We start from the raw sequence: 21,253 nt of genomic DNA, 5'->3' as shown, positions 1-21,253 counted from the left end.
ATTATTGCAACTTTATCTGCTTCTGTAGGTGAAAATGCATTCATTTGTCATTTCAACTGTAATTTTTAGCAAATGTTTTAGTTTTAGAGTTACCCCAATCTAGAGATCAGATTTTATGTTTTTAATTAATTTCATCCTGTACATTCATATTACACATGATTTGTCTTGAGTAAATAATTAATTCCTTGCAGTCTTGTGGGATGATGTCACTGTCTGTGATGACCAAGGCTCATCACTTCAGGAGAGAAGCACAGTTGTTGCCGCCTGCAGTGGCCTTGATGTTCCTCCTATATATATATTCCCCGACTAAGGATTTACATAATCGAATCGTCAAGTCCTGCGTTTTTCTGCGAGGGGGGGGGGGGTTTACACAGCGCCGCTTTAATCTTAAGAAGCTGCACTCTATTCATTCAACTTACACTGTAAATTTCCAGCTAAACTGAGGCTTTTTGAAGACCCTTCTCTCTCTCTCACCTGTCATTCACCCGTCTTGAGTTTTACGTGCATTACTGCTGCCGTCAACTACATGCACGTCGCGGTTCCATTTCACGTAGCCGGCTATTTAAAAACGATAATATGTTCTTTATGTAGTTCATCAATGGTGATAAATTATCCGAAGAGGTCTCTTCAGCAAGTGTTCCTCCACTGCACAAATACACACTAACGACCCATTGTTACAATTTTGGATTTATTCATGCACTTCAAAAACTTGAAAGTTTTATTCTTTACATGTTTGTTTACAGCAATGTATATTGTAATTATGTAAAATATTGTATAGGCTGTATATTAATTTTTAAATTACATAGGCCGGCCTATGTAAAATCAGACATTGAGCACCCCCATATCGCCAAAATGGCACGATCCTTGTTTCCGCTGCGATGCTTCGACTGTGAGATTGACAGTCGAATCAGGCTCCGCCCATCAAAGCATCGAATCGTCGACTATTCGGGGTCAGCCCTGGGGAGAACAAGTATTTGATAACTGCTGATTTTGCAGGTTTTCCTACTTACAAAGCATGTAGGTCTGTAATTTTTATCATGGGTACACTTCAACTGTGAGAGATGGAATCTAAAACAAAAATCCAGAATATATAGTATGATTTTTAAATAATTAACTTGCATTTTATTGCATGACATAAGTATTTGATCACCTACCAACCAGTAAGAATTCTGGCTCTCACAGACCTGCAAACTTCAGACGGGCCTGGACATGCGCTGGCTTGAGCAGGGGGACCTTGCGTGCGCTGCAGGATTTTAATCCATGACGGCGTGGTGTGTTACTAATGGTTTTCTTTGGGACTGTGGTCCCAGCTCTCTTCAGGTCATTGACCAAGTCCTGCCGTGTAGTTCTGGGCTGATCCCTCACCTTCCTTATGATCAGTGATGCCCCACAAGGTGAGATCTCGCATGGAGCCCCAGGCCGAGGGAGATTGACCATCATCTTGAACTTCTTCCATTTTCTAAAAATTGCACCAACAGTTGTTGCCTTCACACCAAGCTGCTTGCTTATTGTCCTGTAGCCCATCCCAGCCCAGTACAGCTCTCTGGTCTTGGTCATTGTTGAGAGGTTGGAGTCTGTTCGATTGAGTGTGTGGACAGGTGTCTTTTATACAGGTAACGAGTTCAAACAGGTGCAGTTAATACAGGTAATGAGTGGAGAACAGGAGGGCTACTTAAAGAAGAACTAACAGGTCTGTGAGAGCCAGAATTCTTACTGGTTGGTAGGTGATCAAATACTTATGTCATGCAATAAAATGCTAATTAATTATTTAAAAATGTGATTTTCTGGATTTTTGTTTTCATATATTTTCATTTCAGTTTGACTTGTCACAGCAGGAAAGGTACAGGTGTAAATAACACTACACACTAACAGCTCTTAACTGTCCCAGTAAGCCATGACAGTGTGACAGTGAGCCACATGAACAACAGCAGCCCCAACACAGCGTAGCAAAACATTTATTTAAATGGAAACAGTGGCGCTTTGAACACCCTGGTGCAATATGCAAGCCCACTGCAATGTACTGCCTTTTTAATGTTGCTGCTGATTGGAGAACACACGTCTGACACACCCACCAAATGAGAGAAAACGTAGCCTACCTCAAAGCCGCTGCGCACCTTTCATACGTTTCGAGAAAACTTGCTGTTCAACCCGGAAGGGTGAACACCGTTTTCGTTGAATGTGCCCCGCATCCCCAGTAAAAATGACACCTATACGTCAACACTTTTAAATGTCCTGCCCCATCCAGGCTGTGATCTCTCCGCCGACAGAGATTAGCAGGCAGGTGAGCGCAGCAACAGGTGAGCGTCACGTAGCGTCAGAGAACCTGATATGGAGAGGGCAGAGGAGAACCGGCAGCTTTGGAGAAGTCCCGGTACGCAAGAAAATGTCCCGGTATGCCGAAGAGTAAAATGTCAAGGTGCCGGTTCAGGCCCACTTCAAGCACTGATTGGGGTTTATAAACATGCATGGACATGATGGAAACCACTTAATGTCCAAACATGTAATATGGTTTCAGCAAAACATGCTCAAATGTTTATAAGATAATTGGGGCCTGTTTTGCTGCAGATTAATCTAATTTGAAAAAGGTCCAAAAGTCTTTATTGTCTTTATATGCAAATTTTGAGTCGGTGGCAAGAAATAGTTCAGAATCTGGCTGATCAGCTTCATCATGAGATTTCATACCTTTAATGGCGAAGACAGATTTCTGACTTTTCAGTTCAATATTTAATGGTGAAAGCATTAATATTACTTCTATTTACAGTTAAATTAGTGTAAATATCTGTTAAAAGACAACTTTATGTTAACAGTTCACAGCCATGTCTGATATGGACTTTTGCAGTTATATGTGTAAATGTTTTTTGACTAGTTAGATGTGCGGTAAATTGAAAAACTATTAAAAGTTCAATGTAAAATTTGGATGAACTATGGACATTGATAATACAGAGAAGTGCAATATAAAACAACTGACCACTAGGTGGAGTTGTAGGATATGTTTGTGATGCAAAGGCAGTTTAAATCATGATGATGCTTTAGAAACAGAAGAATACTGATATTTTTCTTATCTTTGTCTTTGACACTGAACTTCTTCAGGCAACTGATTTCTATTCCAACCTCATTAAAATTTAATTGTTTATCCCATAAACTCCAAACTAGAAGAAACTAGAATTCTTTGAATGGCTTTATACATTTCGGGAAAAGAAAATACATTATAGAGATATTATTAGAAATAGAAAATCTGCTTTGGTGTTAAACAAAGTCATAAAACATGCTCACTGGATTGTCAGGTGATACGGAAACCTAAATAAATCTGTTTAACTTGTGGTTTTTAAACAATCTAATGATTTAATTTGTTTCTGACAATCTGTGATTCATTGAGAGGGAAAAGTATACATAATGTCAGTCAGTGAAATAACTCAGAGTTTGGGTGGTGATATATATTTCTCAAGGTTTACAAATAACTATTTTTAAATGCGGCATAGTACATTACACATTATTTCCAGAGAGCAAAATAAATATATTGCACTTAAAAATCATCAAAACACAATCTCATTCGGTGTCATATTCATGTTATGGCATACAAAATAAAACAAAACATTTTTTAAAAAAGAGATTATTGTCAGTGGTAAGTCAGGACTGTGCATATGATTCAGAAAGAAAAAAAAAAGTGTTTTTACATTTACACTGATGGAAATCAACATTCAGTTCATTTGTGCACACCTTTGAAACAACGCTCAGGGTGCACATCAGTAAAGGACCAAGACTTGATTTCCAAAGCAAAAATTGTGAGGGGAAAAAGTCAAAGTAAAATTTGACTTTCCTGTTGGAAAGATGGGATAAAATTAACTGCTTGCACATTAATGACATGCAAGGGGTCAGAGCAATACATTTATGTCCATATTATGCTGCAACAGGCTTCATATAATGTCTAATTTTAATAAATTTGTTTGAATTCTGCCTCCACAAAGCAGCAATAAAAGTATCTTCATCATTTTTTACTCACACCTGAATCAACACAATGACCTAATTGTGATACATCCAAATGCTGTTTTCATGACGGAATGTTGAACCGTGTTTTTCTTTGGATTTTGTGCATAAAACACAGCCTCACTTTAAAAAGTATTTTTGTCAATTATTGTGTCCTTAAATGTCATATTTTCCCATGTGGAAACTGAATTTCTGAGGCTGAAAAAAATAACAAACATGTTGGATAAGTTTCCCTTAAATCTGATTGGTTAAGAAATTTAAGTGAAACAATCAGCCAATTAATCGATTAGTTAATTGATAGAAAGGTATTTTGATAAATAATTAATTGTTTAGTCAATCTTTTCATCACAAATGCCAAACATTTACTGCTTCTCAAATGTCAGAATGTTATGCTTTTCTTTATGATAAACTGTCAATTTTTTGTGTTTTAGACTGACTGAAAAAACAAGTCATTTTAATTTGTCACATTTGGTTCTTAGAAATTATAATGATACTTCTAACTAATTTCTGACATTTTATTGAAAACATAATCAGCAGTGTAACAATAATTCTTTGTTGTAGCCCCAAAGAAATATTGCCATTTTTTGTTACTTATCGGCCGACATATACACAGATACAGATGTATCTGCCATAATCTAATAGTCCGATATATCAGTCTAGCTCTAGTTTTTGGACTCAATTATAGACAATTGTTATTTGTTAACATGAAGAGTTTTTGCTCTGGAGCTCAGGGTCTTAAAATGCATCTTCACAATAAAATGTATACGAAACAATACTAATTATTAATTGTCACTTCAGGTAGGACTGTTTCACCTATGCAGCTTGTATTTGTATTTCTTCATATTTTTCAAATAAATTACTTTGACTCCTCTGCCAGTCAGCTGCCATTTTTATGCACATGCACCTGACTGAGTGCAAGTCGACTCCAGCAGCCTGCAGCTCCTTCCCCCCGGCATGTTTTAAATGAGAGAGCAGAGAGCCATTATCTCCAGGTGTGGATGCCCTGTCGACACACTCTGGTGCTGCCATGAATCAGCTCGGAAACACCTGCTAGACCAACTGCTAAAAGGCTGCAGTCAACAGTCTGCAACTGAAAACACAGTGGAGACAAAACGGATGTTTCTACATAATAGATGCTGTCTATTTACAACGTAAAATATGAACTCAAACTGCTATTACCCTTCAAATGGTTCTAGATATCATGAAATAAAAGTTTGTTTCCCTCAAGAACCAGAGGAAACAGATTCATGAGGTCTACGATCATGGCCACGTTCACACAGTTAATTAAAATATGACTACTTTAAAACAGATGACTTGAACTCAACACATTTTGTGGTTGAAGCCCTCTTAGTTAAGGCCTGGCCACACCAGAAAGTAAAAGCAAAATTCATCCTCACATCTTCACAAAGTAGATGATGTTGGAGGCTCTGTGACCTATAGGGACAATTCGCAGGGCTAGTTAATGAAATGTAGCTGGTGAGCTAATGGCTAACATGCTAGCAAGCTGAGAACACGCTAGAGCTAGTCAGTCACAATAACCCTCAGAGTTTCTTTGTATTTTCTCTGAACTTGGCATTTTTTGGGGATTTTACACCATTTCATTCAAGAAGACAGACAAATGGCTCTCCTGAGCCAGCTAGCATGCTAACTGTCAGTTAAGTAACTCGTTAGCTAGCTTGCGGACGGGACAGAAAGTTCAGACAGTTTATTCAAAAGATGTATTTGTACTATCAGTTCCTGTCTGGTCCTGTAATCTACTACTCTTTTGTAGAGCAATTTATACTCCAACAGAGGAGGTTAAGCAACACAGATAATAAGCTACCATAGCTTCCTCCATTTTAGCCCATCATGTTCTCTGTTCCCTTAAAAGTCCGCAACATGGTTTGCTATAAATCAGTGGTCAGGAATTTGCATGTCAAAGTTCACCAAAGTGTAATCCTAAGGTGAAAGATTTAAGTGGATTTACTTTGCCTTGCGAGCGAATCCACACATTGCATTGAAATTGATTTAGCTGCAAAGTTTTTACTGTTTTACATGCTGGTGTGACCTGGCCTTCAAAAAGCAAAAAGCCTCCAGCTTATTCATCTCATGTTATTCCATATAAAGTTTACCCAGCGTGTTTGTCTACTGCAGTCAGCATGCGTCCTATGATTTTTTTTGCACTCTACTGTGAGAATTTTCCTATGAGTAAATCTTGCTTTTTCATCTTTGTACAATGCATTTTAACATTTGTTTTTGACATTATTTTCAGCAGCGCGTGATGTCTGAACTGTACATGGCTGGCTTTCTAAAAAACGAGAGCTCAGATGGACGCTCTGCCACTCTGGTATGCTAAACTGTTCACAGACTCAGACTGTGCCTTGGTGTCCAACATACTGTAGCATCAGACGAGTCTCTCCAAAAAGCATTATTTTGAAGAATCACACAGCAACCTGTCATCCTTAAAGCCTCGGTGGAGACCCTGTAGCCAGTAGGGACTGTTAAACCTTTAGAGGGAGACATGGTCTTCTAAATACTGTTAAAATGAGTTTAAGCTGAGGATTTCAGAATCCACTTTCTGTTCTTCAAGGACCAAGACCAAACATGCTCCTTTTATCATCTCGCATTAGGTTTTATAGTTTGTATTGTGGTTGAAAGTGTTTGTACAATGACACTAAAGTGTTCCTAGAAAGCACAGGACGGATGATGTGTCCACAGGTCCTATGGAGGCACCGCAGTCCTATTTTCCAAATTTTCTGGATCATTATGCCACATCCACTTCTCCTCACTCAATGAAGCTGAACTATTTACAAAGACCAGGGGTAAAGATATAAACAGGATGAGGAGTCATGAGTGGAGAAATAACTGGTTGCATTGGTTTGGGGATGAGCATCAGAGCAAGGATCCTCCCCAGGATGGAGTCATACAAAAGGTGTCATGACTGTGGAGGAGTGGCGGAGTCCCTGAATGGCAGCATAGGGCCCCTGCTGGAAGTAATGATGGTAGCGGGGCATGTGAAAGGAAGGGAAGGACGGCCCGCTGCCCTGCATGGTTCCAGCTAGAGCAGTGGGTGTCAGCGGCATGCCCAGCCGGCTGTAGGGGGGGAGGGAGCCCTGGATGGGGTGAGGCAGGGAGGCAGTACCGGTGCCCATGGCTGTCAGGGACTGTGGGTGCTGGAAGCCAGAGAAGCCTGAAGTGGTAGTGACCCAGGAGCTCAGGGAGAGGTTGTCTGAGGCGGTGAACGCCGAGCCTGCAGGAGACACAGGGCAGATGTAAATATTAGGGTGATATATATTTAGGTTAAAGATAAATATGCAAATTACTGTATTTAAAGATTAAGTATGAACCAACAGGCTTGGAACTTAGTGTCAGGTGCAAGTCAGACAGTATTGAGAGATGGATTGTTGATTTAGGTCTTTTCATAGGATTTGTTGACAATAAGAAAAGTACAGAAAAACATCAGTCTTCGCTCTCATCTCCTGTATCTGTACTGACATGATATTTTGTGGGTGTGAAAGCTACTCACCTCTTGCGTGTGCGGCGTGTCCGTCCTCGCTTAGGTTCTCCTCCTCGCCGGTGTAGGTTCGGATTGGCGACCGGGCGTACGAGTGCTTGTGGATCAGATTCTCAACACTTTCCCTGCAGCAAAAGCCGAAGAGAGAGCCCCAAAATAAATCTCTTTTTTTTCATTGTAGATATTAATTTTGTGGAGTTGAACCTCTATATTAAAACAATGCACACACTTAAATTTATATCTATATCTATATAGATATGTATATAGATATCTCAGAATATTTGATCACATATTGCAGTAACTGCTGGCAAAACTTGTGACTCACCTCCCACACCTTTGTTTTCAAAAATCTGTCCCTTTTCTCCATAATTTTTTAACACATTTTCTTCATTTAGATTTTTTTTAAAACATGTTTAAAAAATGTAATCTTGTGTTTTAAAAACATTACAGTGGCAATAGTTTTCACAGGGTCCAATATTTTGATAGTTGTTATTAGAGTTCTACCTGTATGAAGTCTCACTTGTCAGTAGTTTGCGTTCATGTAGTGTTTTTGTTTACATGTCTGAAAATATGTGCGCCCGCTCTGAGTGCAGTTGTTGTCATATTTGTGTAGACTGTGCATGTAGATTTTTATGTGTGTGTTTGTGTGTGCATGTTCACAATCCCACGAAGTGCATTAGCTCATTTGAGTCTTGTCAGATAGCACTTCTCAAACACAGTGACACAAATTGTTGGGGGAGGTAGTGTGTGTGTGTGTGTGTGTGGGTGGGTGGACAGGCAAGTGGTCTGCATCATGAGAGCCATGCGTCCACATTAGCAGCCCCCCTCTGCAGCTCCCGCCCCTCCAATTAGGTTAGGAAAGTGCAATATCTGTCAGCAGAGGAGTACAAATGTGTGTGTTTTTATCAGCGTCGGGCCCCTCCGGCACAGAGGCCACAGCGAACTCCCACAATGCACGGCAAGGCAAGGGGGAGGCAAGGGGGAGGCCAGGGGGAGGGCAAGGGGGAGGCCAGGGGGAGGCCAAGGGGAGGGGGGGGCGGGGCATGCTGGTTTCAATCAGTCACTGCAGCCAATTGAATTACAGTGTGTTTTAGTGCAGTGGCCGACTCCAGACTAATGTGATTTCTGCAGCTCCCTGAAGATCAATTGATCAGGTCTAATTCACAGCCCTCAAAAAGAGAGAGACAGAGAAGAAGAAGGAGGAGGAGGGGGGGGGGTCTGGCCTTGTTTCAGCCATCTCTGGTTTGGGATGTTTGATTGAGGGAAATGGGCAGATGGTTTGATTTTGTCAGCTAATTTTGGCTGTAGTGCCGGAATCAGGAATTACAAGAAGTGTGTGTTTTGGCAGCGTCCATAAAAATCCTTTGGATGATGATTTGCAACTGTAAGTGTGTGTGTGAATGTGTGTCTGTGTGTCTGTGTGTGTGTGTGTGTGTGAGTGTGTGTGTGCGGCATTTGTCTCATGCATAATATGGTACAATAGGTAAAACAGTGAGAATATAATACAGAATAAAACTACAGTACACTACTAGGAAAAAGAAAGAAACAACAAATAAAAATGGAGAGACAATTAAAAAAGTAGAAGACAAAAATTAGCTAATAAATGGACAAAAAGGAAGGGGATTAAAGAAAAAAATATGAGAAAGTCAATAAGGAAAGGTGAAACAAAGAAAAAAGAAAGAAAAAACTGAATGAAAAAACAAAACAACAAGGTAAGGGAGGAGAAGAAGGGAAGGCTAAATGAGGCTAGAATTGTAAGACAGAAGGAAAGAAGGACAAAAGAAAATACAACAAAGGAAAGAATGAACCAGGAAGACTAGACCGCTAAAATCAAAGAAAGAAGAAAATGCAAGACAGACAAGATGTTAAGAAGCTAAGAAAGGAAAGACGTGGAAGAAAGAGTGACAAGGAAGGAAAGACAAAGAGCAAGGTTAGAAGGGAAGACAAGCTGGAAATGGAGAATAGAAAGATAAAAGATGGAAAGACATATGAAAGAAGGAAAGATGTGAACAAATTAAAAAAGAGAGAGTGAAATACTAAGGAGAAAATTACAGAAAGAAAATAATCATAGAAAGAAATAGATGATAAAGCCTACTATGGAGCGGATTATCTGTTTCACTCTGACACAAACAGAGAGAAATAAACACTGTCTGTATTTACTATTTAGCAGCAGGATATCTAACACTGTCCTCCACACCCACACACACTCCTCCCTCCTTGTGTATCTTATCGACAGTAAACAGTGCCGGACCCAGAATCCCCAGTACCTCTCCATGTCTGTCAGCCGCGAGGAGTCCCGGAAACCTTTGGCGAACGGGTTGCTGTCGATCTTCAGTTTGGTGATCTGGGAAACACACAGCAGGAGAGCGGAAACTGTAATTGTTTCTCCCTTTTTTTAAATTCACCCAGCAGTTTGTTTTTGTGTTTTCTCAGTCTTCAAGCCAATCTGTCCGCTTCAACATGTTCCCTCCTGCAGCTTGGCTCTCTTCTCTGTAATGTTACCACAACACTTCAAACACAATAGATCTGCTGATGATACATGGAGCAACTTTTAGAGCAATGGTGCTGGGCAATGTTGCTGTCAATGGTAATGAGTTAAGATTACTACCGTAATCTCCTTCACCTTCGATTTCAATACTTATATTTACCTAAATGTTGCTCAATATGTATCTGACACACTGAACAGCGAGCTACTCAATCTGACACACCTTATTTTTCACAAGCTACTTGATCCAAATACTGACGGTCATGATTCAAAACTAAGTTTATCACCTTAAATTATTGCTATGATATAAATGAAAGTTTAACTAGGAGGAGACTTGATGTAAAGTGAAAAGCAAGAGAAAAGACATTTCACTGGATTTTGATTGGCTTTATTTTCTCAGATAACCCTCCATTAAAATAAGCCCACCTTTGTACATCTCTATTTATTAGTGATCTATTAATTGCTGTTATGATGAGGGACCGTAAGGTGCCCTTTTGTAAATCCTCATTTCCAGAGAGACATCATCAGAATGTGACATAACTCCTTTCCCACAGAACTCAAAATGGATCATGACTGGCATCACTTTAAACTCAAGTTGAAACTTTTTTAGAGATGGATCAGTCATTTATTTACAAATATTTTGGTGCTTGTCATTGAGTGGTATTGTGATTTTAGTGTATCATTGTTTGTGTTTTGTGTTGTTCAGTAGTTTGCTAGCTGTTCTTCAGCTTTCACATTGTATCATATGATCTTCTTCAGTTCAAGGATGAACTTTCAATCTCAACATTTAACCCGACATGGATGAGAAGTCCTTAAAGTGCTCAGAAAAAGAAAGAAGCAAGTATGAACATCAACACATCCGTGTCCATCTGGGCAAATTAATACTGAAGATTGTGTGATACAATTAAAAAGCTCCAGAACAGCTACTATGTAGAGCTTGTAGCTTTATTATTATTTTATGTTTAATGAAAACCAACAGCAGAGTTTGGAGGTTAATCCAAAGAAGAAGACAAAACACATGGCCTATAACAGCCGCCCGTGTCAGTCGTCAATCACTCACCAGCTGGTTCTGATAGGCCGTGACGGCAGTGAAGACGGTCTCAACAAATACAAAGGTGCGGAACTCCTCAGACTTGAGGTTGAGCAGCGAGGCGGTGTGGTCCTTCTTCTTGATGATGTGGACCCGCGGCTGGTACTTGTGCATGGAGTTCAGGATGATCTGCAGAAGACAAGTAGAGCCAGGATCAATGACATTCTATGAGACAGGTAAATGTTCAGGTTCAGACTATCAAGGACAAGAGACTGAAATGACAAACAGTCTAACTAGTATAAATACATGAGGCTCAGGATTCTCTTGTATGTTATTCCACTGTGCCATGGAGCTCCATAGAACCTAAACACATCAGTGAGCCACTGGGTGACATGTTCCTTCATTTCCATGCAAACACACATTTAGAATCAATCCCACACACACTGTCGTGCTGCTGGAAATACTTGCTAACAAATGTGTTTTAATACGATAAGTCTCCAACAAATGAGCTATTTCATCTTGTTTGCGTAAAGTTTTCAAGTTTTAATCTAAAATGTTTTCCAATCTACCAAGATAATTTTAGTGAAATCAACCGCAGTATATTTTTGCATTTATAAATGTATCTAAAAGCCAACATGGTCGATGATTCCTTAAAGTGCTCTGAAACAATGGCAATTTGAACATCTATCCCATAACAACTGGACAACTCTGATCTGATGAAGATCATGTATGATTTGAAAGCTCCAGAGCAGCTACTAAATGGACCTGTGTGTTTTCTAGGACTTTATTGTTCTTGTCCTGATATTTAAGTTTTTTAAAATACGTTAAAATTTTGTCAATAAACAAACTGAAACAAAAATAGATAAATCTATAAATAAAAATTAAAATAAGTCTGCTAAAGGAAATTATACATTTTTGTGAAATGGTAAATTTGAGACCTTTTTACATTGAGGCATAGCATGATGCCTCGTAGTTTCATTATTGCTGCTGGCTTTGTGCAGCTTTGCATGTATTTTCAAATGAAAATATCCAACAGGTCGGACTGAAAGGCCAACAAAGACAGAGGGGAAAAGGCTTGAGGAAGAACAAACATCTATGTTTGTAAAATGACAAAGAAGACACAGTGCAGAGAGACTAAGAATAAAAAGACAGAGGAAGGAATGGGGTGAATAGAGAGAGACAAGTGTGAACAGATAAAGTTGTTAACACTGCAGCAGCTGCAGGTGAGTTTTCCTCTACAAGCGTTCTGTCTGGCTGCAGCCCAGGAAACAGTTTATATTTATCTTTCTCAACCACTGACTCAGGACGCTAAATATCAGTTCAAATACAGATGTAATGTGTGTGCAGAATATTTAACACAATATGATAGGTGCTAAAGGGTGCAGGCTCTAGGTGTGAAAATATAGGTAAATGAATGTTGATACAAAATAAATGTTATATACTTTAATTTTTACCAGTGGAACTATAAATAAAAAAGTTCTGTTTTTTTAAATAGTATTAAGTAGAGTGTCTCCTTGATCTTTATTATAGAATTAATTCATACAGCTAAATTTTAGCTATTTATTTTGGATACAGCAATGCTTCAGTATTGCTTTCAGGTTACCTCTGTTTTTAAATGTGTAGCTATAGAGTTGCCTACAACATTTCTTCATTTCAATCATTCATTCATATAAATTTTTTGACAGAAACTGAAATAAATGCTTTGTGATGAAGATACTAGTAAATGTCATTCCTGTTTTGTTGTGCCGCAAGATTGAATTATATTGTTTTTCAAATTACAGGGCTTTTAGCAGCACTAATAATTACACAAAACAGGGGGGGGGGAAATCTCCTTTCATCAAATAATGGAAAAATATTATTTGTGCATTTGATTTATATTATAATAATTGATGGGTTTATTTTGCAAAAATTGGGGGGAAAGCTATGTTGCCATTTAAAATACAAGGCTACTTAAGCATTTATTAATTTTAGTAATAGTTTCAAAATCCTGCTACATGTCGCATTTACAACAGTGCTGAATAACCCATATGAATAAACCAATATAATATATAGAATAAAATAATATGTATCTGACAAAAGTAACATAAATAGGCGAAAAGGCAAATACAGCATGTTTGCTTTGAATATAGGCTATGTGCACATTCTGTGTATTTATTTTGGTCACTTCCCTGTAAACAGTGTCAGGAAGCTATTTTTAGACTGGTAGAAAGAAAAGTAGGCTGCAACACACACACACAAACACACACACACACACACACACACCCTCTTACATCTGCCTAATTAATGGATAAACCTTGCACCATAAATGTTTTTTTTTCGGGCTTTGGAAGTTTTTCTGTTGCCTGCTTGTGCTTAGCATGATGCCTTCAGTGAAAGGAGGATTAAAAGAGCAATCTCCTCTTGTCAGGCCAGTTATTATAATGTCACGCCGGCCTTTAAACGTCACAATGGTCTAACTTAAACTTTTTAAATGTTTTACATGGATTTTTGGCGATATCCAGAAGACAAAGTCCACAACATTTGGCTGGTCAATTTAGATGCAGTTGTTATGCTATTTAAAAATGTTACAGGCCAAAGCTATTTGCCAATGTATGACAGAGATTCATAAACGTTGCTTTGAGTATGTTTTTTCATCTGAAATGTAGGCTATAGTTTAAGTGTTTTGCATGAGTAAAGCCTCTGTAAGCATGACTAAATAGCCTAATGTGTTAACAGGCTACTTTTAATGTTTTTTGATTTTATTTTCTCGAGACAAAAGAGGAATAAAGTAGGCTAACAAGTGCTCACATGTCCGTGTTGATCCAGTTCGTTGTTTGTCAGTTTGACTTTCTCGAAGGAAACCATTTGCTTCATCAGCTGCTCTCCGGTGAACGGTGAGTCCGGGTGGACGTACAACCTGCGGGGAGAAGAACAGCGGATCACATCCTCAGCTGTGATTGGCTGAGAGCCCTTCTGTGCGAAAGATATTTGAAATATGGCCTACATATTGCCTACTTCTCAGTCATTGCACCACTTTGTCCCAAGAAATATGTTCGATTTAATCAAGCATCTCTGGAGCTTTGTTAATGCTGGGGATTGTAGTTCAGACCACATGCATGTAGGGCCTTAGCAGGATTTTTAAAATAGGCTACTCAGATAAACTGGTCATGAGCGACAGATATAAAAAAAAGCATTATTTCTTAATTCATTTTTTATAATGTGTATTTCCCATCATGGAGTTAGGAATAACAATTTGGTTGATAAATAGCTACTAACTCCTTTATTTATTTAGACTACCTTTTTTAAAAACTGGTCATATTGAGTGTAGGCGATCTGGTCTAAATAAATAGGCTATGTCACTTTTTAATTGTTGAATGCAAACTTCCCGCAGGTAGCTAAAACTCCCAAATTCTCAGGGGAAAATACGGAGGACCGAATGACCTGTTGTGATTGCCCTTAGTCACTGACACACACAAAAAAAACAAAAGGACTTCAGCTGGTCTATTGCCTGATTTGACATCTTCACAACATCAGTCAACGTTGCATGAACATTCCCAGATGCTTCCTAGTAAAGATTTAATTATTTCATTTGTCTCAATTACGGTGGTGGCCTCGCGCAGCTCTTTGGACTTGAGTTGGAGTTCGAGCTCATGATGAAGTTCAACAAATTATAAAAAAATAATAAAATACTATTATTAATCCTGTTAGGCCAATAACGTTATTATAATTATTGGCAGCCTATTTTACATAGGCTATATATAAGCTTACTAACGGTTTGTCAGCAATACACACTATTCAGACCGACATCTGGGGCATAAACCAGCCGTCTGTGTAACATAAACAAAATACAGGAGCGCAGGATTCCTAATATCAAATATTGCGCAAACATCAAAATGCCTTAATTGCATTAAAATAAGACATGTATTTTAGATATAATTCACACAGTTGTCAGAACATGTGGATGAATTATGAGGTCAGAGGAAGCTTTTGAATGTTGGATCAGGAACTCATCACAGTAATTTATATGGAAGGACCGCGTTGAAAATACGGAGGAATAGCCTGTTCATATGATTTCATCTTTCAAGCCAGACTCTGTGTTTAAAGGGCCTAAATGTTAAATAAAAACGATAATGTTTGAAAAGTTCCCTTTCTTGGTCTTTGCTTCCCATTACAATGATGAAAAAATCCTTTTAAAACGAATATTTCTAAAAGCATGTTTATTCCAGGAACAGGAACATGGCTTTTGTTAGCTTTTCTCTCACTTGAGGGTATTGTGTTCATGTGGGCTCTGAGAGGTGTGCAGGGTGCGTCTCTGTACCTGGCGGGCAGAGGAGGGTCGGCCTTGCCGGCCACCAGCCAGGACGAGCGGTGGTAGGCGTACCGGTACCGCTTATTATCTACTGGGACGATGTCCATCAACACGATGTATTTAGAGTCCTGGTCCACGCCGGAGAAAGAGACCCGGATGGTAGGGAACATCCTCCTGGAGACGTGACAAGTTAATATTATTATTGTTATTTTGTAGGCGACATAACAAGAAATAATAGCTAATTAAAATAAAATAAAGACAGTCAACCCTTTACCTTCCAGACTTGATGACCAAGTGTGATTTGTATTTTGTTTTATTACAGAATCAATTTAAATTGCTATATAGGCAGTATTAACCAGAAGGTTTAGAAATACTGAGGTCATGTCGTCTCCAACCCATTCCCTCTCCCCTCTCAGAAAACTTTTTTGTTGTTTTTATTGTTTGTTTGTATCTTGGATTTTTTAAATTGCATTTTCTAATAGAATTATTTGTAAATTGTATTTCCTAAATACAATTGCAAACCATTGCAATGATATGCCTACTTGTGGGAAAATATGCTTGTGAATACTATTTTCAATTTGTTTATAATTGTTGGCTTAAAATTTGGTTAAAAATATTCGAATGAGCCGATTATAGGCCTATAGGCCTATATCATGTTTGTTTTTTTAAAACTGTAGATTGCAAACCCCCTGCAGTTTGCTTACAACTACATGACCTCATTGTCCTCAGTGTGGCTGCAGCCTGACATTTGTGTCTTGCATTTACGTAAGGTACAGCCAAGTGTACAGAATTATAATACAACTTTATGAAATATAGGCTAAGCTTATCACAGTAAATAGGCTACAGGCCTACTTACAAATACTACTTTTCTATATAGCCTATAAGCCTACTGCATATTTTGATTGCACAGCTTGTTTCTTTCTTTTTTTTTCCCCCAAAAAAGTTTAAGGTCGAAATCAGACGGCGGCACGTTTCTGCGGTGTGGTTATCATGTGAGTGTGCACTTTACTGTTTGGATTGCTGCGCAGAGAGCTGTACATGAGCTTTATTATTCACTTCATATGTTTTAAAGGCTTAACATGTCACGCACGATGCAATCAAACACGATCTAACTGAAGATGTGACAGTGACTGACAGGTGGAATTGGGTACAGAAGGCCTAAATTACCTTTAGCCAATTAGATTTTAGAACCTATTGTATCCATACATAATGATCCAATAATCCAGTTCATCTATTTAAGCATTTGTGTTATGTTATTAACCTATTATTATTATAGTAGTAGGCCTAATCTTATTGTTGTTATGTCATCTTGTGTTGGATAGGAGAGGCTACTTAACAAAAAATATAAGCCTAATTAAAATAAAATAAAGACAGTCGACCGTTTACCTTCCAGACTTGGTGATGATCATCTCAGTGCCGAGCTCGTGAAATTTGTCCCACAACTCTTTGGTCTCCAAGCTGCACGAGATCTTCGCCATCTCCTCGCTAGGGATGCCGGGATTGGTGGGGATGAGAGGCTCCGTGCACACCGCAGGCGCGTTCCCGCTGAAGTCCCCGTGTCCGTCCAGGGAGGACAGGTCAGCCAGAGACTGCTGGTTGCAGGAGGACTTCTCCACAAATTGTTCTGGTTTGGATGGATGCATGGAAACAGAGAAATAAACAAAAGTGTTTTATTGTTTTCGTCACCAGTGACAGCAGCAGCTCTGTGTCTTAGAGAAAGAGAAAGAGAAACACAGTTTTGTAACGTAACTAATGAAACTAATGAACTAATGAAATAGCCTTTAGTCTAATAGATTTTTAATATTTCATTTTATTATTGTCATTATTATTACAAGAAGCTGTAAGTTAAAAGTCTCCAGGACAGTGAAAAATAAAGGGGGGGGGGGGGGGACATTATCTCTACATTTTATATTTGCTTGGTTATTTAAATCAATAAAACATGTCATCATTAAGGTTAAAGAAATCCGATTTACATTTTCACTCAAATTCTAAAAATAAAACCTAAATAAATAAACAAGGCACTGTTCTGCCAGTGTTTTTTTTTTAAAACACAAATTAAATTTGCCGCATCAACCCATGATGAGTGGAGCAGCTCTTCTGGAGCAGGCAGATAATAAAATTAAATGAAATAACATTCAGGTTGATATTTACTGTTTGTAGAGCTTACAGAGTGTTACCATTTATTTTTTGTAAAATTTATAGGATCCACATTGTAGCCTAAACTAATATCGGTGTGTCATCCAAGCACCTCAGTCACCTTCTCTCCCTTTTGACTTAATAGACATTTCCACTTCCTGTTTTAAATCACAAGTAATTGCTTAACAATAGTAAAATGATGAAGTTTTTTTAGGCTACTCAAATAAAAAAAAAAAACCTTTACATTTATTTGTGAAATTATGGGGATGTTGTTGATGATGATTTATTCACTTGTAAATCCTTGACCTTTAGTTTTTGGTTTTTTTTTTGTTTTTTTTACTTCACTGTTACCAGCTAACTCATCCCAATTAATTAATTTGCCTTTTATTTTTGTTCTCTCAGCATTTGCTCCGCGTTTTGTGCACTTCTCCTTCAATTGTTCTGTATCCTCTTTACTCAGGTAGGCTCTCTATTTTATATATTTTTCTTCTCCCCTGTTAGCAGCGGGTCCTATGTGTCCTCACGGGGAGACTGCACCTCACTTAAATCCTTCATTAATTCTCGGGATTCTTGCGCAAAACAACCTTTAACACCTGTGACCTTACGCACCATGTCACCCGATTTAAACTCGAGTACAGTCTATTTTATTTCCCAGTCCGGCCCGTTTCCATCCTTACCGAGAGGCTTGATGGTGTTCTCCTCCGTCTCTTTGTCCTTATTGGGCTTTCCACTGGACATCAAGGCGGCTATGGAGAAAGCATTTGCCCGGGATGAGAGCTGCGGTTTCGGGGTTGACGTGTACTCCATGTCGGTGAAAAGGCTTGGACCAAAATACTCCCCTTTAAATGAAAAAAATAAAATGTCTCCAGAAACGTTCAACTCCGCCTGTTTTTGGCTCCCAGCGGAGGAAAGAAATACGTCCTCGAAATGCTCTTTGCGCACAATCTGCTCGCTCAAACGGAGAAATACTTGGCGCTTTGAAAACACTTGTCACTGCTGAGTTGTCAGTCTTGTTGGATGCATGTTGAAGGAAGCAGGACGACTGACTCCACTGACTTGTGCGCGTCCTGCGGTGTCAGATCTGAGGCCGGCTGCTCTTTGGGAAGCTTCAGTCCGATTCACCCTCCCCTTATAATTCCAGTCTGCCCTCCAATCACTGCCTCTGCCTCCACGTCACACTCCCACTGTCCCACAGCAGCTCTGATACCGAGCAGCCAATTACAAAACCTGGAGCTGTCAGGAGTTTTTTTCATGCCAAAGACCCCGGAGAGAGTGTGTAGCTGGAGAGGAATAAAATGTGATGTTTTTATGACTTCATCTATACTGGGGTGGTGACAGTAGGAAATGACTAACATATGGTTAGGAACATGTGATTCTTTGCTTTTATTGAAAATATTAATTATAAAGAAAGTGACACTTTCTTTACCTTTGTCTGTAGCCCTCTCATGGACCCCTGGAGAACCCTCAGACCACATGTTGTGAACCACAAACCCAGCATGTCAGCAGCAGAGATGTTTGCCCAAGATGGTGCTATTTGATAATTAATGGCAGCAGCACGGTGATGATGACAGCTTTACACACTCATTTACACACACATTTGGAGTTGATAACGTCCCCAATACCTATCATCTCTTGAATCATTACACAAAACATTGAACGCCCTGCTTTGTTTAGAAATGGAAACGTTTTAGTGAAATCAAATGACAGTCTGGATGATATCTGATCAAACACATTTTCTATTACTGCAAAAGATGTCCGTTTCCCAAAACATCAAAGATTAACACCTGTCCTCTTTGAACTTGTAATATGTTCACTGTGGCCTGTACATTAAAATTAAATACAGTTTATTCTTTACCTACCTGTAGGTGATTCTGAAGTGATTTAATTATTTTAAACATTGTGCATAAAAGCTGCAACCTGATAATTTCTGATATTGTTAAGGTATATTGCATTGACTTATTTTTCCCACACATCAGGAGCAATTTAGGGTTCAGTATCTTGTCAAAGGGCACTTGAGCAAGATTCTGCCAGCCTGTTGTACCAACAACGGCAACGCTGTCACCATGTTTCTAATATTTTTGCTACTACATAAATGTAAATTTGATCTGAAAAAAAAAAAAGTCTCATTGACAGGTGTGTAGGATCCATAACTCTTGACTGGGCAGCAAACAAGGAAACCATCCATCACTTGCACTAGCTTTATTAATGATGATTCCACAATCTGAGGATGCCTGCAACACTTTCTGGGATACAAAAGGTCAATGAGCTCTTTAAAACACACATGATACTGAGCTCTTCCCTTTTTTGAACAATACATTAACCAATATTATAACAAGTAGGTTCTCAACACATATGCTTTTTTTCCTCAGTCTGTCAAACTGATTGAGTTTGGGTTCTAAGTCGGCCTATAGACTAAACTCTGAATCTATAATTGAGTAAACTGATTGCACTACAGCTACTTATTCATAATGCCTGATGTAGTATTTGTTTTGTTGTTTGATTAACTGTTGTTGTTGTGTTATGTATGTGAAGCAGTGTATACAGCTTTGAATGCAGGACACATTTCAAAATATTCTGATAATAAAGTGAAAATAATCAGTCAATTAGTCAACTCCCTGATTGCCAGATTTCTCCCAGGTGAGAGCCTGTGGTCTTTACATATATGTTGCTTTTTGTCTGTATTAACTTTGCCTGATGGGCCGAAACATCGTTGCTACCTTGTTTCTGGTCTCTGTCCAGGTCTCCATGGCTCGGGTCTTCTTCCCAGATCCACATTCTTCATACATGTTTACCATCTGTTTTTAATTTAGTCTTCCTGATTGTGTAATTTTACTATGTTGGTCTAGTCTATCTGCTGCATGTCTGTCCATCCTGGCAGAGGACCCCTGCTCTGTTACTGAATTTTTCCTCATTTGAATAGAGGGTGCAAGGACAGAGTGCCGTATGCTGTGAATTTGTGATATTGGGCTATATAAATAAAATTGACTGGACTAATAAAGTAGTGGACTGTTTGCAGGATTTTTGTTTTGCTTCCCAGAAATAAAACCCATCCCAATAAATTTGAATACAACACACCAACCACACGACACCCAGCTTCAACGCAAACAGTGGAATTGTATAAACACACTAACAACTTGTCATCTCATCAACAGCATGATTACTTTAAGTGAGGTACAGTATATTGCAATACTGTGTAGTACTCCGAGCAGAAACGCAAAAATCAAAATGTGTAAAGCTCTGTTTGACAGGTACGATCAGACGGGTTGATCTCAGCACACTGCGTGGCTCTCATTGATTCTGCTTTTTGCCCTCAGTATGTGATGTGAAGTGTGTGAGACCCTCACACGCATACACCCCCCCTCACACACACACACCTTATTGAGTGCAGGAGCAGCAGTCTTGGGTTAATCCGTTCTGTGACACACACCAGTGAGCCCCTAATCTTTATCACACACACACTCTCTCTCTCTCTCTCATGTGACAACAGGAAATGCACATTATTTTTTTGAAGCCTACCAGTAACAGTAATAATTGCTCTTAAAAGTAGCAGCCTAGTTGGTTTTTATGTTAACAGACTGGCCTGCAGTGTATACTGTAGGTCTTCCAGGCTCTGGCTTTCTACTGTTATCTTCTTATTACTGTCTTTAGTCACTCATTCAATCTTCTATCAAAGAAGAAAGCTTTCAAGACTGATTAGAGAAATCTTTATTTAAATAAATTTCCCTTGCTTTTAACTTGATAGGGACTAAATCCGGTCTAGACGTCAGCTAAGACAGAATCTTTATCAAGACAAAATGTTTTTTCTTCCTCAACATGACTGGATATGGGCTGCTTGAT

At 38.9% G+C, this 21,253-nt stretch overlaps 1 protein-coding gene across 2 annotated transcripts; it reads right to left on the bottom strand.

The window, feature by feature from the left end:
• Positions 1–6,884: 6,884 nt before the first annotated feature.
• tbx20 (T-box transcription factor 20) lies at positions 6,885–18,223 on the bottom strand. 2 transcript variants are annotated; one of them, XM_046045602.1, is made up of 8 exons: positions 18,094–18,223; positions 16,667–16,904; positions 15,290–15,454; positions 13,780–13,888; positions 11,023–11,181; positions 9,745–9,821; positions 7,490–7,641; positions 6,885–7,213 (listed from the first exon to the last, which is right to left on the bottom strand). In XM_046045602.1, the coding sequence occupies exons 1-8, from the start codon at positions 18,221–18,223 to the stop codon at positions 6,885–6,887; spliced, it is 1,359 nt and encodes a 452-aa protein (XP_045901558.1). The 2 variants fall into 2 exon arrangements, with proteins under 2 accessions (XP_045901558.1, XP_045901560.1); XM_046045604.1 differs by having other exon boundaries at positions 7,490–7,602.
• Between the last annotated feature and the right edge of the window lie 3,030 nt (positions 18,224–21,253).

Source organism: Micropterus dolomieu, linkage group LG03 (genome assembly GCF_021292245.1).
Source record: "Micropterus dolomieu isolate WLL.071019.BEF.003 ecotype Adirondacks linkage group LG03, ASM2129224v1, whole genome shotgun sequence".
NCBI lineage: Eukaryota > Metazoa > Chordata > Actinopteri > Centrarchiformes > Centrarchidae > Micropterus > Micropterus dolomieu.
The sequence above is the reverse complement of the archived record's forward strand: the minus strand, read 5'-3'. Positions and strand labels throughout refer to the sequence as shown.